Genomic DNA, 24,691 nt, shown 5'->3' with positions numbered 1-24,691 from the left:
GTGAAACAGTGAAAATGATCACAGTTGGGCATTAATTATGCTAAATATTAAATTGCTCAAAGTACCAAAAACGCACACATGGTAATATGAATTATAAAATATTTTTTTTAGTAAAATGCAAAGTATATGGTGCTCCCCACAACGTTAGCTATCCAAAGAAACATTTCTGCTTTTTTTTTTAATATTTACAACAATATTGAAAGGGTGACATAAAGAGACAGATGTTTAAGCATACCAGGCCAAGTAACTGGGAATGTGGACCGTCATCAAAGATGCCACTCAGGTTGCAAAAGCCGATACCCCACCGAATCAAGTTGTTCCAATTAGAGTTCTGATCAAAATAATGGTGAACAATCTTGGGAAATCGTAGAACAACATCACCAAAGAATGCCGAATTTTCCACAGTGTGCGAATAGGCTACAACCACAGACAAGAAGGAAGTTCTCAACTATAAATATATATTTATTAAAGTGCAGCAAGTGTTTATATTTTTAGACTTAATCTACATTCCTTTAGTGATCATAGAAACATAATTCATTTTGCTATTGAAAAGTGTTGATTGTATTTTTTCCATTGAAATATACCTTCCAAAAAGCTAGTTTGAATTTTACAAAACAGCATTTCACTTATTATATCTTGGCCAACAAATACTTAATTCTTAGGAACTAAATTGCAACTGCTTTTACTCTCTGTTTTGCTAGCAAACTACTGAAACATGTTTTCTAAATCATGACTCATGATTTTGTAATTCATTTTTGTACAGAAGAAAATTCAGTTCCAACCCCAAAAAAGGATTTATGTGGTACATATTAGTTCTTAAAGAGGACTTGGTCCCTTTGCTATTAATAGGCTATTCAAAACCCCTTACCTCCTACCCCCAAACCCCATCCACAACAGTCACCCAAGAGAGGCTACTGCGGAACATGCGAATTGCATGCTAATCAGGTTGATACGTAGCTCTGCATTACATAATCAATCCAACTAGCATGTGAAACATTGAAGAATAAAGGAGGATAGAAAGAAATTGTGTATTGGAAGGCACTCAGCGATCTTCTTGTTAAAGATAAAATATCTAATTCTTTTTTGATATACTTTAAAAATATTAATATATTTCCTCCTAATTGAATAGCGAAATATTTAAGTGACTAAAGTGAATTAAAATAGCAAATTAAATTGCTATGCCCCGCTACTTGGTATCAATATATATAAAGATAATCAGTGTATAATAATCACTCCTATATTAAATATATCTAACTACCTGAGATACCACTCCAAATAAGAATGTGTGGTATGTGTACTATAGTAACCTTAATTGAAACCAATGGTCATGTGATCTTAATTGACACAATTTCTAAGGTAGTGATCTTATATGTAGATTAACGAAGATCTCTAATAATTATTTGATTGTAAAGAGCACTTCATTATCCCATTCATCCTTTATAATGACTATTTATCGATAATGGGACATCTTAATATAATGAGTACTCCTTATAAATATACCCCATGTGCAGTCACATCAATCTACATACATGTTTTTATAGAAAGCCCACAAAAGGTTAAGCATTAGTATATATTAATAAATAGTATTACTAGGGCTTAAAAGAAACTCTGGCTAGTAATTATTTAGTTATATAGTCTAGCAATCTTTTGTCCCTGTAATCTGCTTAGTTAGTTACTGTGCTGCTATCATTCAGGCACCTGATGTGTCTGTTGACTCTCCTACTAAATATCGGTAGTGCCGTTTTGCAGTCATACACACACACACTGTGGTATATGTACCATGATGATCTTGATTAACACAATTTCTAAGATAATGAGCTTGTATGTAGATTAACTAAGATCTCTGATAATTATTTGGTTATAAAGAGCAATTTATTGTCCCATTCGTCCTTTATAATGACTACATTTATCAATAATGGGACATCTTAATATGATGAGTACTCCTTATAAATATACCCCATGTGCAGTCACATCAATCTACATACATGTTTTTATAGAAAGCCCACAAAAGGTTAAGCATTGGTATATATTAATAAATGGTATTACTAGGGCTTAAAGAATCTCTGGCTAGTATTAATTTAGTTATATAGTCTAGCAATCTTTTGTCCCTGTAATCTACTTAGTTGATTGATTGTACTGCTATCAATCAGGCACCTGATGTGTCTGTTGACTCTCCTACTAAATATCGATAGTGCCGTTTTGCAGTCATGCACACACACACACACACACGTTTTAGCTATTAAATAACCCATACACGGTTGGGTGATAGCTTTGGTTACTGAATATTAATAAAGGTAGCAAGGAGTGAATGATTACAGTAGCAGGGTAAACGCCAATGCGCGTTTCGCTACATGCTTTTTCAAGGCCTTGAAAAAGCATGTAGCGAAACGCGCGTTGGCGCTGAGTGTCTTCCAATACACAATTTCTTTCTATCCTCTTTATGCTTCAATATTAGCTATTTGTGTAGTAGTGCACCATCCAGTAAATTATTTCAACCTTTATAATTAATATTATGATACTGGAATAGCGATACCTAGTGCAGTGGTACCCTCTTTTTAGCATGTAAAACAGCCTGAGGCAAAATGTTTCTGTACAGTTGCTTAATATCCTGTAGGTCCTCTGTAATCATTAGTGCGCTATATCCAACATGAGGAGTGGGAAATTGAACACCAAAGTCTGCATCATACCATCTTTAATCTTCTCATCTTCAGGGAACGGACCATCAGGCTGTACTCCTGCTGCAATGAGAATAGCTCGCGAGTCCTCCAGTACCTGTTACAAAACAATAACATCCAAAATCCTTCTTTAGGGCCTATAATCATATCTACTCAATGCAAATTCAGGATACAAAGAAAAAAATCTAGGAGAAAATTTTACTGTTTAAGGAGTCAGAGCAAATATACTGACAACTAAGGAAATCAACCCAAAAAATCCAGGTACCAGCAAGTGTTAAGCAAACATGGGATCAGTTCCGGAGTACAAATAAGTATGGCAACTTTTGCTCCAAGATGCCAAGATTAGATTTTGTTTTGGGGGGACAAAATTATTTAAATGAGATAAAGGAGTGAAGAGGGAGCATTTAGAGGTGCATTCCCTACTTTGCAAAAGGGCGCACTGCCTTAAAAGGTACCAGAGTTCAGGGCTCATCTATACTTTCAATGAGATGCAATTTGCCCCATCCAGTTGCACTCCTGCAGGAAAGTGAATTTCTAGGGGCACTTCGACCAATTAATAAAAACATTTTAAAACACACAAAAAGTGTAATAAATATAGCCCCCGTCACACTTGTGAGTAATTTAAGCTGTGCAAAATAAAGCTAAACTGTGCAGTATCTTATGGGAAACCCCCGACTTCCCAGAAAAGTTTAAATGAATAAGGTGTTTTGTTTAAAGGGACGGTTCACTCTTTTCACCATGCATAGAAGCACATATTTTCTGTGGGTAGTCCCAAAGACTGTGAAGTTAGCATGCATGTTAAAATATGCTAGCCAAAAATCTAGGCGCTCTTGCATATATAAAGAAACATTGCAGGTCTGCAAATTCTGTGGTTTGTTAAGACAAAATTAGGGGTCTTTTACACCATCAAAGCAGAGGCCAAACAGTACGCAACACTTCTGGATAAATACGCCAACAGATCATATTCATACATACACTGACACATTTTGGTATGTGTGCACAGTACTGACAGGTATTTACTCCAAATGAATGAATTATAAAGACATATATACAGATTTCAAGCAGGTGATTCTCCTTCACTTTGGACTGACGTCATCAGTGGTGATTAGCAAATCCCCAAAATATAAGAATGACTCAATAAATGAGCTTGTATAAAGAAAAGGACTCATTCTCCTGTCTTTCGTCACTGTCTTTACTGCAATGAGCATGGAGAGAAGAAAGAAAGCCAGAGAATTGTCTGAGAAGGCTAGACAAAAGACTGTAGTCAATCATGGATAATCTTGAGGCTACTTATCAAACTCCAGAGACATTATTGTTCCTGTTTCTACTGTACATAATGTAATTATAAAGTTTAAGGCCCATGGCACTGTAGCCAACCTCCCTGAAAAGAGAAAACATGATTGAAGCCTGCAGTGCAGGATTATTCGAATGCTAGGAAAGTACCTTTATTAATTGCCAAACATATTCAAGCTGACCTTCAGACACAAGGTATGATAGTGTGAACTTGCATCAACCACCGTCCACTCATTAAAAGGGGGTTATATGGTAGTAGGTCCAGGAGGACCTACTGCTGAGAGAGAGAAACAGCTTAACTGGAATTTGCCAAAACACACCTGAGCAAGCCAATTACTTCTGGGACAATGAGATGTTGACAGACCTGACGATAATATACATCAAACGAAAATAACACCATCCCTACACTCAAACATGGCGGAGGTTCATGGATGTTTTGGGGTTGCTGTGCTGCATCTGGCGCTGGGTGCCATGAACGTGTGGTTGGCATTATGAAATCTGTAGATTACCAGGCGATTTTTGAGCACAATGTTGAATCCTAAGCCAGAAAGCCAAGTCTCCATCGAAGGTCATGGGTCTTCCAGCAGGACAATGACCCCAAACATACTTAAAAAAGGACACAGGAATTGTTCAAGTCAAGACATTGGACTGTTTTGAAGTGGCCAGCAATTAGCCCAGATCTAAATCCCATAAAACATCTGTGGAGCATACCGAAAACAGCAGTTCCCCTAAGTCTGGTAGAAATGGAGCAATTTTACACAAGCAGATTGAGCCAAACTTACAGTAGAGAGGTGCAGGAAGCTCATCCATGGCTATAGGAAGTGCTGGATTTCAGTTATTTTGACCAAGGGTTGTGCTACCAAATATTAAGTCTACGATGTTAATGCCAATTCTTTTCACTGTCAGATTTAAAACTATATATATTATTAAATTCAGAATCAAAAACAAAAAGGTTCTGTATATTAACCGAGAAACTATTATGGATACTAAACACTGCTATTTATTTCACCTTATGTTTTGAGGAAATTGTGAGTTATGTGAAAAAAGTTCAAGAGTGCCTATACTTTTGTATTTCTATGTAAAATAAATGCTGTAATAAAATGTTTCAAATAAACCTCAAATCAATATGTGCACTTCGGGCCTGATTCATTAAGGATCTTCACTTTAGAAACTTCTTATTTAAGTCTCCTGGACAAAACCATGTTACAATGCAAGGGGTGCAAATTAGTATTCTGTTTTGCACATAAGTTAAATACTGTCTGTTTTTTCATGTAGCACACAAATACTTGATAGCTTATTTGTACACTGATATTTAAAGTTGATATGTGTGTGCTACATGAAAAAACAGGCAGTATTTAACTTATGTGCAAAACAGAATACTAATTTGCACCCCTTGCATTGTAACATGGTTTTGTCCAGGAGACTTAAATAAGAAGTTTCTAAAGTGAAGATCCTTAATGAACCAGGCCCTTCATGTTTATTCCTAAAGTTTTCCTAAAGTTGTATCTACAGGATTTAGATTGCTGTTTTCAATCACGCATGGATTTAGTGCTTAAAGCGCATCTAGCTTTGATTTATATGCTATATTGTCAGTTTCAGCAATTTAGCACCTTTTCATACATTTAATAAACTAGGGTGTGCTCATAGGCAGCCATCAATCAGTAATCATTAATTCATTCCAACCTGAAACTTAATCACCAACATGAATAATTTTATTTGTAGAGATAGATCGCTTGACAGAGCTCTTTGGAAACGGGTTATGTAAAGCGACCAACAAACATTTCATGAACTCACCACAGTTATGGAGAAGTTTGAGGCTATGCAGCGGATAATAAAACCGCTGGCTTTCCTTACTAAGACCATACCATATCCAAAAGAGAGCTTGTGAGCGCTGAAATCCACACAAATCCCATAAAAAAAAGAATTAATCTATTGACAAATCCACCAATCAACAGTTTTTATTAACCTTTAGAATATTGATAAGGTGAAGGAATCAATCTTCCTGTTGTATATAAAGTTCCTCATAGAGTCATCAATGAACTCTATGAATTCTAAAAACAGAAATTCAGAAAAAAATGCAGACTTTGTTTGAACACTACAATTGTAATATAAGATCTGTTAATCAAGTAGGGGCAGTCTGAGGGGGAAGGGTGATTCTCTGCAGTGTTATTTCTCCTCCCTTTTCATTACAGAGGCTGAACACAGACACTGGGCCCCATTTAGAGCTTGATGCATTTTGCGCACCAAATATACTTAATTGTGTATTTTGAGTTGCATTTAACTCAAAACACAGCAGTATTTCTACTTTAGGTGTAGAAATGCACATTTGGCTTGGCAGTATTCGTTATACTGTGCACAAATAAGTATAACGTAATGAAGTGTCAAATTCAGAAGAGATAATAGTGTCTTGACAGTGTTAGTAATAAAGTCACATTTTCCATATAAAATTTAAATAAATATAAAACACGCTCACTGGTGTTTACACCTTTCTAAATCTATTGGGAAACATCTTTCCTGCAGTTCTCCAAATAAAAATGTCATATAAATAATGCAAGTACACAGGCACGAGACTAGTAAATGAAGTACCATCAGTACGCAAGCAGCCAATTAGAATCAGCTAGATAGTGCTGGTGTCATCATTATCACGTATCTTTACACCAGGCCTCCGGTATCAAAAAAACGACACCTCATATGAAGCGTATCTGGGGATGCGTCCAAGTCTCCCAGGTCCTATTTCCAGGGGAGGTGCTACAGGTATGTGTACACTTCATTATAGTACTCAACATTCCGTCTCTCCAGGTGTAAGGGTCCGCAAGTCTAAGAAATATGTCTCAATACAAACGCAGTTTGAGTAAACTGCACTTCGCTATAATCATGTATCAATAAATCAGCTAGATGATTCTCCTTTTAAACAGGTGATGCTCCTAATCCCATTTGTTTCTAGTTTTGGTACCATAACAAGTAGAGCATCCTAGCTTAAATTTGGATGTGGTTATCTACAATGGGTAGAGAAGATTGGTTCTCTGAAAAACTGCATCTCCACTTTTAAAAAGTTAGTTGACTAAAACAAACAATATGCTTAACTAGGGATGTAAAAGTTATATTCAGGAAAATAACCAAAATATGTTTGGTGTACAGGTACTGGAAAAAATGAAAATGTGCTAAGAGCTCCCTACTGTCTACATTTAACATATATCTATCTAATGCATTTGTGTGCTTCTAGCCCAAACCAACTTTTATTAGACGGTCATAATAAGACCAATCATAAATGTAGGAAAGAGGAGGTATTACAAGAAGACAAAGGAGCTGATGCAGGGGTGGGTGCAAATGCGTCCAAAATCGCAGGCGCAAATTGCATTTACTAGAAAAACTGCAATTGCGGCATATACAAAGCTGTTACTATTGAAAGTTACGTGCAGGTCTGCAACGGTAGCATATGCGCTTGGTTTATGCCAGGTATACATCAAAAACAGTTATGTTTATAACAAAACCAGAGAAGAAACAAGTCTGCACTCAGTATATCCCATATTATAAATGGTACCAGCTGAATCTCAAAATAAATGCCCATACATGGACACAAAACATAAAAGACAGTTGTTGTCAGTGCTTATCCTTAACACTACATAACTGTGTGTATCTAGCACTATGAAAGCATGAGGTATCAGTTCATATTTTGATCAAAACATTTAAGTCTGCATCCCAGTGTCAAGTTACGTTTATAACCCTTTGCTTTGTTTGTACTATGTATTCAGCATCAATATAACCTCAAAGACCTCTCTAATACACAAGAAACAACTCCCCATCTTGCGTACATGGAAAAAAAAAAGAAAGCTTAAAAAACACACACAAAAGCATAATATAGGCACATGCAACCAACAAAGAAAGCACCTATCAGCTTAGAATTTTCAAACATCCAATCATAAGCATTTTGCTGTTGCTGGTGACCGTCATTATTGCCCACTATTTGCATCTCCTCTTCACCACCCGCATATATAATATGGTTCAGACAGCCATAGATACGCATGTCCCGGCCTGCACCAGTATGCAATTGTGAACACACTGTATACAGCCTATGTTAGAACACCCCTTTCCTGTCCACCTTTCTAGGTTAGACCAAATAAACCCTCCATCAGAGTCTAGAGATTAACTGTGCTGCTTTTTTCATGGCTATTTAATTTTTTATAGCACACCTACTTCATAAAGCAAGAGAGATCAAGTGTATGGAAAAAGCTCACCTTGAAAAGTCCCTTTAGCATGATGTCGATAATCTTGTACTGCTGGTTGACATCATTTAGTTCAATCAGGTTATTCAGGGCATTGATCTGATCCTTCCTCTTTACCTCAAAGAGCTTCTTATCTGCAATCCGTCAAGGGTTAAATACTAGGAATAAAGCCTTTTAAAACTACAAGTCAAGGCAACCCCAACATGAAAACACTATGCATATGTTATGAGCAATAATACAAAGCAAAAATCTTAATCTTTCTTATTACAACGCAAAATGGTTAATACTTTCAGCAAAGAAAATGCTTTAAATTCACAGATACCTATGCATCTATGTGAATGATTTTTCTCTAATCTCTGACTAAGATTTTTAGTACATCAAATTCAGTTGCCCTGCAGATTGTTAAATATTGATGATTGTTTTATTAATGCCACAATTTTCTGCCAGCTATTGCACTGGCAACCTGTTTCCTTCACTGTACAATTTAAAATTCTTGAACTTCTTAACCTATAAAGCCCCCCATGATGTTGGACCTATATCTATTATTCTCCCTTATTACCACCTCCCACTTCCTAGATTTCTCCTGTGCTACAATTTTATGTGGCCAAGAAACACTTCTCTTAAGAGATTCTTCTAACATTCCCCAAGTGCTTTGGAGGTATATGAACTAAACTGCAGGTTTGAAACAGTGGAGATGTTGCCTATAGTAAACAATCAGATTCTAGTTATCATTTATTTAGTACATTCTTCAAAATGGCAGCTAGAATCCGATTGCTTACTATAGGCAACATCTCCTTCATTTGTAAAGTACTATGTGTGACAAACCCGCAATTTAGTAAATATACCCCTTGCTCTTACAGTCATTCATTCATTAAGTAAATGAACCCTATATCACTTACCCCATCTCTCCATAAAATGTTTAACACTTGCCTAATACAACCGACACTACTCCTTCATCCTGTTACTCGTACTACATCCTCGATGACCATCTCATGAATAATGCACTTTCTTCTAAACTTAGTTTGCACAAAACACTAGTGTTGCGTAAATAGGAATAATATTTAGTTGTTCTAATTGCCATACATTGTAATTGGTAGTATACTTGAGGGAAACATCTAGCCACATTTTTTGACCATCTCAAATTTATCCAATGTAATTACATATTTGGTTCTGAAACATTGGTTTTTAATGGCAACTACTAGAGTTATATGAAGATGGTATTTTAGCAGCAAGCCAGTAAAAGTGGGGCTTAGTGCCAATAATAAATCTATGCCAAGCAATTGCCAATATTGTTTTTCCTGAAAATGTCAAAGGCTAGTCATACACAGTGAAGTTCTTGTTTTGTAATTAATCATTACATGGCTTCGTCTAGAGGTGCCTAGGGATTAATGAATCTTCAAAGATTCTTGAGAAAAACAGCTGTCAGGAACCTCTGGTTGAAAGATGTTACTTTAATCTACCATTCATAAGTAGAACTAGAGCCCATACCACTATGACCATAAGTGTTCTCCTATGTAAAGAGTAAAAGGGATACAGATTTCAAAAGCAGTGTCTTTCTTCTGCTTGTTGGTGTCAGAGCAATTCCCCAAGGACAATAGTGCAAACAGTAGAAAACTCAATACTTGGAAAGAATCCATTATAGAGTCCTGAAAAACAAAGCATAATACACACAGTGTGAGATTATAAAAAGGGATAGAGCTTTAAATCTCAGAACCTACATGATGGAACTTTATCATTTTTATGAGACGATAGATAGCTCAGGAATTAATTTCATTAACATGAATGTAAACAATCTCTTAAAACAAAATCACAGCAGCTTGACTCCAGGTAATAGAATTGAGAAATGCGGTTACAATTTCCCCCCCCCCCAACATCGTTGCCTAAGATCACGTCAGTTGGGAGGCCATCCATAACGGCAACATCCTGCAACTCCTGGCCATTTCCCCAGTCCAGATACACCCTTGCTACAGGAACTTCCCTCTCTAGTCCATCTGCCACAGTAACTTTGGCAGTGCAACCCTCAATACTGCAGCAGGATCAATAAGATGGGGGCTCCCTACAGTTATTGAAGCCCCCGAGTCTCTCAGTCCTTCTCCTTGCAGGGGTCCCACTTGGACCAGCTGCAGGTTCCTCCACATGTTTTTGGGGGGTCTTTTGGACAAACAAGTGACTCTTCACTGACTTTGTTTGAACACTACAATTGTAATATAAGATCTGTTAATCAAGTAGGGGCACTCCTGACCTCTTACTATGGATCAGGGTTGCTGTGGATGGATCCCCCCTGGCTTATCACACTGACCAAAGCTGCAGGGTAGCAGGCAGAGCGCTGGTACCGGAAAAGCTGGGTCCAAACCTCAGAAACAGCCGGGAACGGATTCGATTTTGGGTCTAATCTGTAGGTCACAGGATTTTCAGCATGGAATATATTTTCAAGCAGGTCTTTGAAGCAAGTGATGTTTATTTGCAGTGACACTGATTGGAGGTACCAGTGCAAAGGTCAGATAAAAATCAAATGTGTATAAAAACAGCACTGTTTTGTATTAAAAGTTGTTCTTCTGAACGCAGACTCACTGGATAAGCCAGCCCCCTTGAGGTCAGAGTTATTTTTAGAATCAGGATGCAATTTGTTTATCCAAACATGGATTTACATGAAATTCAAAGCTAACAATATTTACACTTATCTGTGATATCCTATAACTTGCTGGCCACACAGTAACAACCCCCTGCTGGGCCTTTGGCCAGAGCAGACATTTGACACTTCATCAAAAAACTTAGTTAGCATTTCCTGCTATCAGACTCCGTCCCCACATATGGCTAATTGGAGATTTCCTCTAGCAACCTTACAAACCCAAACAATGACACTTCCATACAAAACACAACCCAATGTAACTCGATAAGTGCATTTCAAATTATACATTGGTGCCTGCACCTCTCATTGAAATACATTTCTACACTAAATTATTGACACATGATCCAGTCACACCGCTCCTTTAGTGTTCCTACCTCTGGCACATCCTCCCCTTTCCTCCCACTATCTGTTGGGGTCCCACAAGGCCCTGTTCTTGGCCCTTTACTTTTTATCTATTATACACCTCTTTTCTTGGGGCACTAATTCACTCATTCAGCCTCCAATACCACCTCTACTTTCATGAGACCTAAATCTATATTCCTTCCCCTGGCCCCTCTTCTTCTGTACTATCTTGTGTAACCAACTGTCTTTCTGCTATCTCCACATGGATGTCCCCACACTACCTAAAGCACAACATGTCCAAAACAGAGTTTATTATATTACCTCCTTCCAGAGTCACCACCTGCCCTCAAATCTCCCTCACTGCCAATAACACCACAATTTCCTCAGTCTCCCAAGCCCACTGCCTTGGTGTCACACTTGACTCCACCCTCTGCTTTATTCCTCACATCTAGACTCTCTCCCAATCCTGTCATTCCACCTTTAAAACATTGACAGAATATGCCTTTTTCTTTCTCAACATGCTACCAAAACACTTATCAATTCTCTCATCTCCCATCCTGACTATTGCAACCTCCCGCTATCTGGCATTCCTGACATCCATATATCCACACTTCAATCCATCCGAAATTCTGATGGAAGACTGATCTTCCTCTCTAACAGTTCTACATCTTCTGCATCACTTTGCAAATCCCTACACTGGCTCCCTGTGTCCTCCAGAATCAAATTCAAATTACTCACCCTTACCTACAATGCCCTCAACACCACCACCCCTGCATACATCTCACTTTCCCTCCCACCCTCTTAGATCTACCTCTGACCTTCGCATTGTCTCATCTCCACCTCTCACTCCCGACTAAGACTTCTCCCATGATGCTCCCCACTTATGAAATTCCCTACCACGCTCAATTATACTTTCCCACAGCCTTCAAATCTTTAGACACTCTTTGTAAAACCATCTCTTTCTTAGAGGTGACCTTATCCCCGTTAACACTATTCACACTAATGCACCCTCACAACTGCCCCAATCTCCACTCTGAACCCCATTTGCTTCTCTTGTTTCAGTTGTGCCCTCTTCCACTTAGAATGAAAGCTCTCTAATGAGCAGGGCCTTTCATACCCTTTGTTTTCATTTCTGAATTTATTTTGTACACCTTGTATGTCCTGTTTTCCCTACGTATAGTGCGGTGGAGCACTGTGGCGCCCTAATATGCGTGCTAGAAGGCATATCTGTGGCTGAATCCACACCTGATTATACTGAACCCACCTTTACTGTAACTGACCTACATATGTTCGTCCTTACAATCCGCCTCCAGCCTCTTCAAGCGTAAGGAGTCGCAACTGTAAGATGTGGCCGAGTCTGCATTCTACATATGGATGTATGGGTATGCATTTTTTTTGTGCGCATGTGCAGCATGGAAATGCATATTGTTTGCTAAGATAACAGATGTAGGTCCAAACTAGCATCCGGCAAATTAATACGGACATGTCCATATTATTTACCAGCAATTAGCTCTAAGGGCTTCAATTCTCTCAAAGGAAATCCCACAAGGGTTTCTATACTTATTCAGAGAGTATACAGTGTGAAGCGAGATAATTTTATACCTTTCATTCTTCGAGATCACAGACACATGACAAATGACTTCACCAAAGAGGATTTTGCACTGCCTTTCAGACATTTTGTGCTTTGTGAATGAGGACCACTAATTTAGTAATTGAAAGGACTACTCTTCATATCGTGCCATACACTGAGTGCTGAGAGTTGTGAAAAGTACAGATGCTATAGGGACTATTATGCCACAGCATCTGTACAGTCAAAATTCCCATCTCTCAAGGAGTAAATAGTATGTACAGCTGTGAAACCATTGATCAGTGAATGGAATGTCAGACGACATCGGCAATGTCCAAAAACCTTGACAGACCATGAATGCAGTTTGTTGCATTTATGGCCCGTTAAGCTGTGTATATGGGCATCTCAACAGTATCTAACCTCTGATGCTGTACAGGTGAGATGAGTATATGTATTAAAATAAAATATATATTTCTAGTACCAAAACAAATCTCAACAGGCCCTCACAAAATATATATAATTAATGTGGATAGTCTAAAAAAACCAAACACACATTTTTGGAGACGAACAGAAATAGTGAGCCTGGATTCAAAGGGTCTTTAAAGTCCTCCATAGGGATAATAGGAGTTGTGTTCCTCCTTACTTCTATAAAAGGAAGTAAGAAAAACCGTAGAAAATGTAATTTGACAAAAAAAGAAAGATTGGCTTTACAAGAACTTCAGAGAGATAACACCATCTCTATAAGGCCCGCAGACAAGGGGGGGGGGGCCAATAGTGGTACAAAATAGAACCGATTATAATGAGGAAATAGAAAGACAACTTTCAGATCAAAACACATACTGCAAGTTAAAACAAGATCCTACCAATTCAATAAAGGAAAAATTTGAAACTTTTATTGGAAAATATCAGAATATCCTCACTGAAAGAGAAATCAAATATCTTAAAGTAGAAGAACTTAACATTCCGCATATCTACATCTTGCCCAAAACTCATAAAAATATAGAAAAGCCCCCAGGAAGACCGATTATTTCGGGCATAAATAGTATCACAACTAATCTATCATCTATGATTGATGGGTATTTACAACCCCTGGTAAATTGTACTCCCACATATCTAAAAGATACCAGTGATTTTTTTAATAAAATATCTGATATTGAGTGGAAAAGCGGTTACACATTAATTACAGCGGATGTGACCGCTTTATACACAAGTATACAACATGATATGGGGATCCAAGCAGTAGAAATCTGAAGGCTAATTTCTCTGAAAATCTGATTAACTTCATTATAGAAGGTATTCGTTTCATATTAGATAACAAATATTTCTTTTTTAATGGAGATTATTATCTCCAGAAGACAGGAACGGCGATGGGCACCAGGTTTGCCCCAAGTTATGCCAATCTTTTCATGGCTAACTGGGAACATCTGTTTATAGGGGCTGATAACCCTTTTGGGGCAAACCTGGTGTCCTGGTATCGCTATATTGACGATGTCTTCTTCGTTTGGAGAGGAGACTCGTCATCTTTAGAAACATTTTCTCAATATATCAATAAGAGCAAAAATAACATTGTTTTTACATTTACCATCAGTAAGGAACTGGTGATTTTTTTAGATGTTAGTGTTTATATAGAACAAGGGAAAATTAAAACCAAAAGTTATAAAAAACCAACAGATGTGAACTCCTACCTATTAAGGAACAGTGAACATCATAACAATTGGCTGAAGGGAGTCCCTTACAGCCAATTCTTGAGAGTTAAAAGAAACTGTTCAGATAAAAACATTTTAGAAAAATAGCTAGATAGGATGGAGAAAGATATTAGAGAAAAAGGTTATACAGAGGAAGAACTAAAGAAAGCAAGAAGTAAGGTGATAGATATAGAGAGACAAAATTTGTTTACAAAGGAAAAAGATATTGCTAAGAAAAAATCCCAAAATAGTGATAAAATTGAATTAGCAATCACTACACAATATGGACAACAGTATAAAGCTTTCGAAAAAATTGTGTGTAAACACTGGAGCCTCTTACACAAGGACAGTGTTGCATAAAATACTGCCAGAAAAACCATCCTTTAAATATAGATGAGCACCAACACTAAAGGATAAATTGGTAAGAGGGCCGCTAAAAGAAAATCAACCAAAACACCCTATCAAAACTGTGGCCTGTTATATATTGGCAAAACATCAAGGTGCCTAAAAAAACGAATATCAGAACATTTGTATAACATCAAGATTGGGAAAGAAACTCATTCTGTCTCTCTACACTGTAAATCTTGCCATGGTAGTTCACCCGCTAGCATTGTGAACTTTTGGGGCATCCAAGCGATATTGCCTAATTGGAAGTATAGAAATCTGGAAAAACAACTAGCTAAAGCAGAGATGACATGGATGTATAACCTAAAAACTCTAATTCCTTATGGTTTAAATGTTGAATTTGAACTTAAATGGTTTCTTGATTGAACATTTACTGGCTTGTTTCTTTTCCTTTTTAGGACTGATGGTATTTTGCTGAACATCCTCTGATCTTCTCTTTCTAAATGTTTTGAATATATTAAATATTTTAGAATATTTTAAATATTTTGAAATTTTAAGATATGAATATGTCCTTTTATTTGATGGAATTTTTTTTTACATTTCTATTAAAAATGCTGTACAGTGTTTATCATTGTTATCCATTTATGTCATCTGTTAATTCGATATTGTGCTATTTTAAGATATACATTATGTAATAGATGGATAGTCCTTTGATGAATTATCTGCAATTATGATATATGATTATATATATGTCATGTTATAAAGGATGTTAATTAATAAAGATTCATAGTCACCAATGTTAAAATGAATACTGTTCTTTAGGGACATATATCGATGTACAACATGATATGGGAAGTATTGAAGGAGGTAATAGGTCTTTACATCCTCTATCAACACCCTGTGTGATCCAAATTTATTATTTTTATATTATGTTTTTTATTATTTGTGGTCATGTTATTATTATCAATGTATGTATGTATGTACCCACTGCCTATGTCCATTTTCTGCAGTCCTTCTAATTTTGATAAGGATCCGTTTCCCTAAATGCTTAGCTACAATTGAATATTCGTATAGTACACAAGGTATGTTCCATAATATGTTAGACATTATGTGATCTTACAAATGAATAATCAGAAGGAGAACTGGAAGCGCGATAGGCTACTAAGAAACTTCTGTCCGGAAGTAGACTAGTGGAACGCATATGCGTCCCACCTCATTGTGTGTAACGCAAACCGGAAGTGAGGGTTGGAACGCAAACGGCGTCCACCCCACGATACTAATATACTATCTAATCTTCATCAGTTGGAATGATTTATAGGAGAACTTGAGGAGTGGACATTGGCAGAGGGGATATAGAAGTAAGAATCTCGCTATTGTGGAAAACAGATATTTATGTTTTTAATTGTCAAATGTGCATGTTCTCTTATCGTTATATATATAATGTACAAATTCTTGAAGGATTCAAATATATCAGCTAAAGTGATGTTATGAAAAGGAGAGTAATGCTACTATTAGAAACAATGTATGTAAAAATGTGGTTAACCTTTGAACTAAGATCACAACAACTTCCTGTATAAAAGGGAGTCCAGTTGATACTAGCCCTATCCTTGAAAAAGACCTAAATTGACAGGTTGAAACGCGTTGGAAAATTGGGCTACTGGACCTGAAGTTTGTGAGGACCCTATTCATTCCATCTGAATAACCAGAAAAGTGGACCCCGGGGATTTAGGACTACATGCTGTTTACCCACCTCTATCTGGTAGGAATCCTCATAATCCTATGGTCCAGCTTTTTATAATTTTATGTCATTTTATATGTGAAATTAAAAAAAAATAAAAAAAATTTGTAGTTTGACGGTATCACACTAGATCCGTTTTTCTTTTTTATATTTTGAACACATCTACTTGGGAGAAACACAACTCCTATTATCCCTATGGAGGACTTTAAAGACTCTTTGAATCCAGGCTCACTATTTCTGTTCGTCTCGTAAGTGTTATCACTTAAAGAGTTGGTTGAAGATATTATATGTCACGTTCTATTGAATACATTTAAAATATTCAAGGCACTTATATATTTTGTATCTGGTGAGTGAACTCACATAAGAAGAGATCTTTGGATTGAAGTGAATCCACCATATATCCACCACACACGTCATTTGTTGTTACAATATTATACTATGTTATGATTTGTATTTTTTATGGTACATCACTATAACGGAGGAGAGATCTGAACAAGGTGACCCACGGATCTACCTCTGAATATAAGTATTTTTTTGATGTTTATATATCTATTAAGAATATCATTGGTTTTATATGCACTATTACACTGGGACACATTTTTTCATGTGACTGCAGTCAGCAGCGCTGTAATACCTCTACGTGTATATATTTGTTTAAACTTTGGGAATATTGTGTGATTCCTCATAGGTGTTTAGCAGCAGCTGATTTGTTGCGCAATCTGCCACTCTTATACCTATATACATATACATTTTTGGAGTGCACAGCATTCCTGGATATACTGAAGTTAAAATAAGAAGACAGTTGGATGCATGTCTGAAGCATAGATTGGTGTCCTCTTACTAAGCTACAAAATAGCAGATCACCAGTGTACTGCAGCAAAAACCTGTATCTCTTTCTTAATAAAATATGGTGTCACAGCATGTTTTCCATGCAACTTTTCACCAACCCCATTTATGAAGTTGTAGTGACTAGCAATAGTGCGTCACTGCAGTATAATCTTGCTGAATGTAACAATCCACCTTTGAGATGGCAAGTTTCACTATTTACCAAGCGAGTATTGGAACCAATGCAACAGTTAAGACCACATGATACAATGTGGGGGCTGGACGAATACTAAATATCCCATGAAAATAGATGGGTCTCCCTATTCCGACATTGTGCTCTGATGGCCTGTGGAAATATTAAACACTGCCTTGCCCTTTGTTTGGCATCTCCAACCTTCTGGAGGCTGTAGGGCGCAAGGTGAAAAAGACGCAACAACAGAGCAGCTATGACTATGCAGGATATGCGCAACATAAAGTCCAATCAGAATGCATGCAATAAGAAGATATTTTATTAAAAAAAAAAAAAAAAAAAGGGAACAGCTCTTAAATACTATAACCATTAGTTACAATATCATTACATGAAATACATAAATCAGGATGTTCTTAAAGCATTCTGTACATAAAATGCATTTTTATAGTTTCTCTTACTTGCAAACACATGTTCTGGCACACATATGTGTAGCCATCACAATCCCTTGGCACCTATATAGCTGATGCAAGTGGTACGACTAAAAATGTACATAAGAGAGGACCTGTACTTGGATAGCCTACATTTGCATAGGCACATTCACTGTACTGTACATTGCCCATGTCTATCCATCCTGCCTCAATTCCAGTACACCCTTCAAATCATTGTGTACTGGGAGTTGTTAGTTGTCTGTTGTGTTCGGACATGAATTGCATGCAATTGCGTTCACTGGCATAAAGTCCATTTCTGAGCATGCTCAGAGCAATTTCATGCAAGACACGCCACACAAAAAGACTTGTTTCCAAAGATGAATCAAGCCATCTCTTTCTAAAACCTATTTAGAGCCTTGTAAAGAATAGCAAATAAGTGACGGACTTCATACATTATAAATAACTCCAAAAGCCTATGGAATAAACTTGACACTTAATATTATCTTCAAATAACAAATATTGTAGGAAGTCAAACATAGAGCCACAATTTACAGCACTAGAAATGTGTATAATCAGACTTTGGATACATCTGGATTAGCAGGTTTGGCAAGACAAGATCAACTGTTTGCTTTCTTGGTCTCCAAATACAATAAAGGATGGTAATTAAAGATTGTGCAAACCATCTGTGTCCTAGTTTTCGTTTAATAATTCTGGGAGAGCAAGGCAGTCCAGGTGGAAACCACATTGCTATTTTTAGGAAATATGCCTATAAGAACACTCACAAACATTAGAAAATTGGTTAAAAAAAAAATGACAATTTATCTGACTCGCATTTAGACATTTTCCATGCTTTTGGATTATTTCAATATTTCATATGATTGTCCAAATTAAATAATGTGTCATTAAACTCATTTCAGATATACAATAGCATGGATGGCATATTCTGTTCTCTTCTCCCCAAACAGAAAACTCTGTACTTTCTTCTTCTTAGCTATATCAGTACAGGAAGTGTCTTCTTAGTGTAGAGGTGTTTAGAATCGGAGAGCAGCTGCTCTATCAGCAATAGTGTCTCAAATGTATTCCTCCATGCCACTTATTTTGTCACTACATCACATTGCTCCACCACTGTTGTAACCCTAATTTAAGGGATCATTGCAAGGGTATATTTATGGATCTCCCTAATATATCACAGATTTAAATATGAAAATAACTAATTCAGTAATACTCATACCATTTGTGCAGCTAAATACAGTCAAGTTTCACTTAATCTAAGCAAAGGGTACACATACAACTACACACAATGGCACTGCACCCAAATTTTCTTTTTAATAAATATCTGTCTACCAGGACCAGAGCCCATAAAACAAGTTTGGTTATACCGGGTACCTCAAATGACCAGCTGTCGATATAGATTCTCCATATCTGCAGATGTCATACCGAAGTTGTAAAACATAAAAGCTGCACATCCCACATGTGCATTTGTTGATACATAGCTGTAGAGAAGGTTACTATAAATTAAAGATGAGCGGCCTCGGATTTCGCTAATCCGAGCCCACCCGAACAGTGCGGATCCGACGGGATCCGAGCACTGTTCGGGTACTTCCGGCCGCCAAAGGAATCCAGAACGAGGCTACGACATCTAAGTCTCGCGTCGGATCTCGCGAGACTCGGATGTCATAAATGCCCCCCTCGCGGCCGCCATCTTCATTCTCCCTGTGGTTACAGAAGAGGGAGGTTGTTGAGATCCTGTGCTCTGTCCTGCTGATTCCAGTGGTGCTTTGGCCAGTGTCTGTCCTGCTGAGTCCAGTGGTGCTTTTGTCCTGTATTTTTTTCTGCTAAGTCCATAGTAATTTGATAATTATCCAAAAATCTTAAAAAAATTAAAATTAAAAAATACCCAAAAATTTAAAAAAAAGATAAAAAAATAATTTAAAAAGTATTAAAATTATTATAGAGCAATATATTCTTGCAGTCCCAAAAAATAGGAACTGCAATCAATATTACTACGTTCACTGTTTCTGCAGTCCCAAAAAATAGGAACTGCAATCTATATTACTACGTTCACTGTTTCTGCAGTCCCAAAAAATAGGAACTGCAATCTTTATTACTACGTTCACTGTTTAAGCAGTCCAAAAAATAGGAACTGCAATCTATATTACTACGTTCACTGTTTAAGCAGTCCAAAAAATAGGGACTGCAATCAATATTACTACGTTCACTGTTTCTGCAGTCCAAAAAAATAGGAACTGCAATCTATATTACTACGTTCAGTTTCTGCAGTCCCAAAAAATAGGAACTGCAATCTATATTAATACGTTCACTGTTTCTGCAGTCCCTAAAAATAGGAACTGCAATCTATATTACTACGTTCACTGTTTCTGCAGTCCCAAAAAATAGGAACTGCAATCTATATTACTACGTTCACTGTTCCTGCAGTGCATAAATATTAGTATCAGATATTAAACTACGTTCACTGTTCCTGCTACATCGAAAAAGCATGAACCTGCCCTGCCATCAACTAAAACAAGAGGTAGTGACGTGCTTGACCTCCACCCTCTATATGCTGCAGAGGATGGAGGAGCAGCAAAAAAGCCCATTCAAGCCTACACAGCCACCTACGATGGGCCACGTGTTTTTGCCCCCACTTGTGTCGCTTAGCTTAGACATCCAGCTACCTCGGTGCAACCTTTTGGACTAAAAACAATATTGTGAGGTGTGAGGTGTTCACAATAGACTGGATATTAGTGGAAATGAATGTTATTGAGCTTAATAATAGTATAAGAGTGAAAACAACAGAACGAAAAAAATCTCTGGCGCTAATATGAATATCACAGGTATAGGTAAAAGAACACAATTTCTGATCAGGTAACAAATGCAGCAGCTCTCAAAAGGAGGTAGTGTTAACCCTCCCAACAAGGCATACAAAAGGGAAAAAGGAGAGTTGCGCAGAAGTACCTAATAGGTTTTTAATAAAAAATGTCAAACAGCTGTGTAAAATACATGTATCGCATGCTGACAACCACAAAGTTAAGGTGGAACGTATACTATGTATACACTAGCTTTTCTAAGAAACAAATAAAATCAACATAAAAATGTAAAGATATTAATAGATCTCAATGAAAAACAGATCACATGACCTCATAATCATGTATATACATACATATATTGTGATGCAACCCAATACACCTATCTATCACCAGCTGGTAAATATAATTGGGATATCCAGATTTAATTGGATCCTGCAGGATATAAGGAAGGCAGAGAAATTGTTTTTCCCTTTTTGCTCTTCAAATATATAAATACAGTTGAAATTGAACTATTACATGTACATGCAAATGATGTTTCTTATTGGAGTTTAGATCTTCAAAAAACTGTCCTTATAAGGATCAAATATAGATGATATCCAGTTATCAAACAGTGCAAGGGAATAATGAAAATGCTGTTAATTATCCAGAAAGTGGGGTCTCTTGTCACAGTCACTGTTAGAAAACAATTATGATCCTATATATAGAGAGAACCACACTGTGTGTGTGAAACATCAAATAGAGGCATCGCTTATTAATGCTTCAGCGGCTATTGGCAATCAAATACCACATGTCTCAGAGAGTAAAAACAGTTCCGTTATTGTGGATCTAATATGAATAATATCCGGTAAATAGACAGATGAAGAGAATTTGAATATTAAAGATCATCAGTACAATAAGATCTCCTGTCGCAGCCGCGACTGAAATTCAATAACAATTCCGTATATAGAACCATACTATGTATGTTAAGCGTCCAACTGAGGTGCAGCTTCTTTCCGCTTCAGTGGCTCTATATAATCAAAAGACCACATACTTCTGGGGATCCAAATCGGCTGATGATGAGTGTCTGTCAGCAATGGCAAAGATTAACCACCTTACCAGAAAGCGGGTCTGGATAAAAAACACACAGCAGTTCCTTCGGTGCGCACCAAATCCGGATCCAGACACACAAATGACGTGTGGATGATAGGTCCCAATGATAATAACGTTTCAAGCTTGGTAATAGCAATCAAATTACTCAGGCACTCAGATAGTGGTAGGCAACATAAAACAAGGCGACGCGTTTCGTCTGATGAACAGACTTTTTCAAGCAGGAGTGAAAACAAAGCCAAAACATGGATTTTAGCACTTTTTATGCTTTTTGAAAAAAAATCAGAACCCAAAACCCATTATCAGAACCAAAACCTTTCGTGGGGTGTTTTGGCAAAACAAATCAGAACCCAAAACCTCAAGCTAATCAGAACCCAAAACCCCAAAAGTGGCCGGCGCACACCCTTACTATAAATCATGTCTATAATAATTTGATCTCTTACAGGGAGGTGTCAAAATCAACTATGCACAGAAAGCTCCCTTATGCTCTAAAGCTGGGTACATACTACAGGTTTTTCATGCAATTATTATAGATCACACAATAAACAACCATTTGGTCAGATATTGCAATAGTGTGTACACTGCATAATCATGTTTTATCATACATTGGATCATTTGATTTGGTTTTATAAACTTCCTAAAAATCACAATCAACGATGGAACGACGTCGGGCAAATGTGGAAGTGTGTATGCACATACGACCAGTAGTGTAGGCAGATCTCTAATAGAGTGTGCAGAGTCACAATCTTTTCAGTAATTGGTTTTAACAGATAAAGATCGGATTTGAAGGTAAAGCGTGTAAGTCTGCACACAAGTCTGCATGCTCATCTAGACTTTCAGTCGTTAGTAAAAAAGTTACAGAAATCACATCTGCATAATTTTCTGTAATATGTACCCAGCTTAACTTGAGTGAATGAATCAAAGGTCAGTCAAAGGCTTTATCGCATTATTGAACAAAGATGGACATCCTCAGCTTCTTGACCACTGGAGGACAATTAGAGGACCACTACTATTTATTCATAAATATGTATCTCCCGTGAATTTGAATATGCCAGAGCTATAAGTGTCTACAGTTATAATGTAATAATTGTATTCTAACAATGCATATTATAAATGCATGAAATGCTATCTCTTTACATAACAATTTACAAATATTAATGTACCCAGATATATCAAAAGGAATATGAACCATTTTTTATGGCAATAGTTTTCCCATATTATCATCAACATTTATTTACATAGCATCAGCAGATTCCATAGCACTTTACAATTGGAAATTAACACCGTAATATAACAAAACTGGGAAATACAGACAGAGAGGTAAGAGGACCCTGCTCACAAGCTTACAATCTATGGGACAATGGGAATTTGATACATGAGGTTAAGTGCTACATATTGCATATTGGTCCAGCCAGATTGCAAAGATAATATTGCCACACCATAAAATATAGTGCATGTTCATACATACCACTATACACAGCGCATTATTTATTCACCTTTGGATATTATATACAGTTATTAATTTAATATGCTCCTGTGCTTTGTTTGGATTTCCGACAAATAAATTAGAGCAATTTAATTGTATGATACCTTCTTGATATCACTGCCTCCTTTATAATGCAGGCATTGTCCTGCGTTTTAGACTGACAGTATAAAGAGAAAGCCCTGTGTTACACTCTATGCATATGATAACAGTATTTAAATAAATGAAAGAAAATAGAAATGTTCATGAATTTAAACAACCATAGGGATACACTGCAAAAGCTTTTATATTGTATGGAGAAATTAAACCCCGCATTGATCACATTAAGAAATATCTATTTCAAACCATGTTGCTATTTTTTTTATCTAGATGAATTAGATAAGAAAGAATAAATCATTTCTATCTGGAAGTGTGTCTATTGAGTGCAAATTTGCAAGATCAGATGTAATGCATATAATGTAAAATGATCGGTACACATAATACTACAATAATAGGAAAGCCGATGCATGTGCTGTGAAACTTCAATATAAACTCACCCTTTTCTCAAAGCCGGTGTATAGACTGAATGATCTTTCACTCCCTATGGACAGTCATGCTGCTTATTTCCAGGTATCTTTTGTGCAACATCAGTCACACCAATCAGCGGCAGCTTCCTTACCGACGTCATTTCCTGCAGAACTACCCATACTCCTCGGTTCTTTAGTTTAGCTTGTGTCTCGTCTCTTCGTATGATTCATGTTTGACTCATTATTCAGCTAGATAACACTGAATGAATACTTAAGAGTACTTGGTTGCAGTAGCTAATAGCTTGACGTCTTTGTCTTACATGTATCCAGTTGCTAGGCAGAAGACACAAATGTGATTACTCTAGTTGTTGGTGTAAGACAATTGGGTAATTTAAATATGTGGCGCCTTCTGCTTGCAGTTTTTATATAGTAGCAGAACAGGGTAAGTACGATGTTTCAGACAAAATTACGTCTGAACTCCTTCATTGCGTGCGCGCTCCCTGCACACGAGTGTGCAGGGAGCGGTTTCCTGCCCCATAATAAAATAATAAAAGGCAGATAAGCAGCGAAACCGCGTTCCAGAGAAAAATCACATTTTTCATTAAAGTGTTTGGAAATAAGAGTCCTCACCAAAACAATACTTCAAGTATTATCAAAAATGTAGCAAAAAATACAATCTAAGCCTAGTAAGTTCAGACATGTGGGCTATTTTCAATATAGGAACTATAATTTTGATCTTAAAATTATCTTGGGAAGTGTAGTCTCAAAAGCTAGTCCCTCCTTTTATGTCTTGCTACTATGTGCTGATTGTCTTGTTTTTAAGGACAGTTTTTCCATATGGTGTCTTTTGGAGCAGCAACAGATTTTCC

At 37.0% G+C, this 24,691-nt stretch overlaps 1 protein-coding gene across 1 annotated transcript in view; it reads right to left on the bottom strand.

Moving 5' to 3' along the window:
- Window positions 1–24,273, bottom strand: part of CCDC134 (coiled-coil domain containing 134) — a 50,187-nt gene extending 25,914 nt beyond the window's left edge. The window contains exons 1-5 of the mRNA XM_075182857.1: window positions 23,853–24,273; window positions 9,726–9,837; window positions 8,204–8,325; window positions 2,688–2,772; window positions 236–417 (exon numbers count right to left, since the gene is read on the bottom strand). Of these exons, the coding sequence (XP_075038958.1) occupies window positions 236–417; window positions 2,688–2,772; window positions 8,204–8,325; window positions 9,726–9,828 (492 nt within the window). The 5' untranslated portion in view covers window positions 9,829–9,837; window positions 23,853–24,273. The remainder of the gene's footprint in view (window positions 1–235; window positions 418–2,687; window positions 2,773–8,203; window positions 8,326–9,725; window positions 9,838–23,852) is intronic.
- Between the last annotated feature and the right edge of the window lie 418 nt (window positions 24,274–24,691).

The sequence above is a fragment of the Mixophyes fleayi genome, chromosome 8 (assembly GCF_038048845.1).
Source record: "Mixophyes fleayi isolate aMixFle1 chromosome 8, aMixFle1.hap1, whole genome shotgun sequence".
NCBI lineage: Eukaryota > Metazoa > Chordata > Amphibia > Anura > Limnodynastidae > Mixophyes > Mixophyes fleayi.
This window is presented reverse-complemented; position numbering and strand designations above follow the sequence as displayed.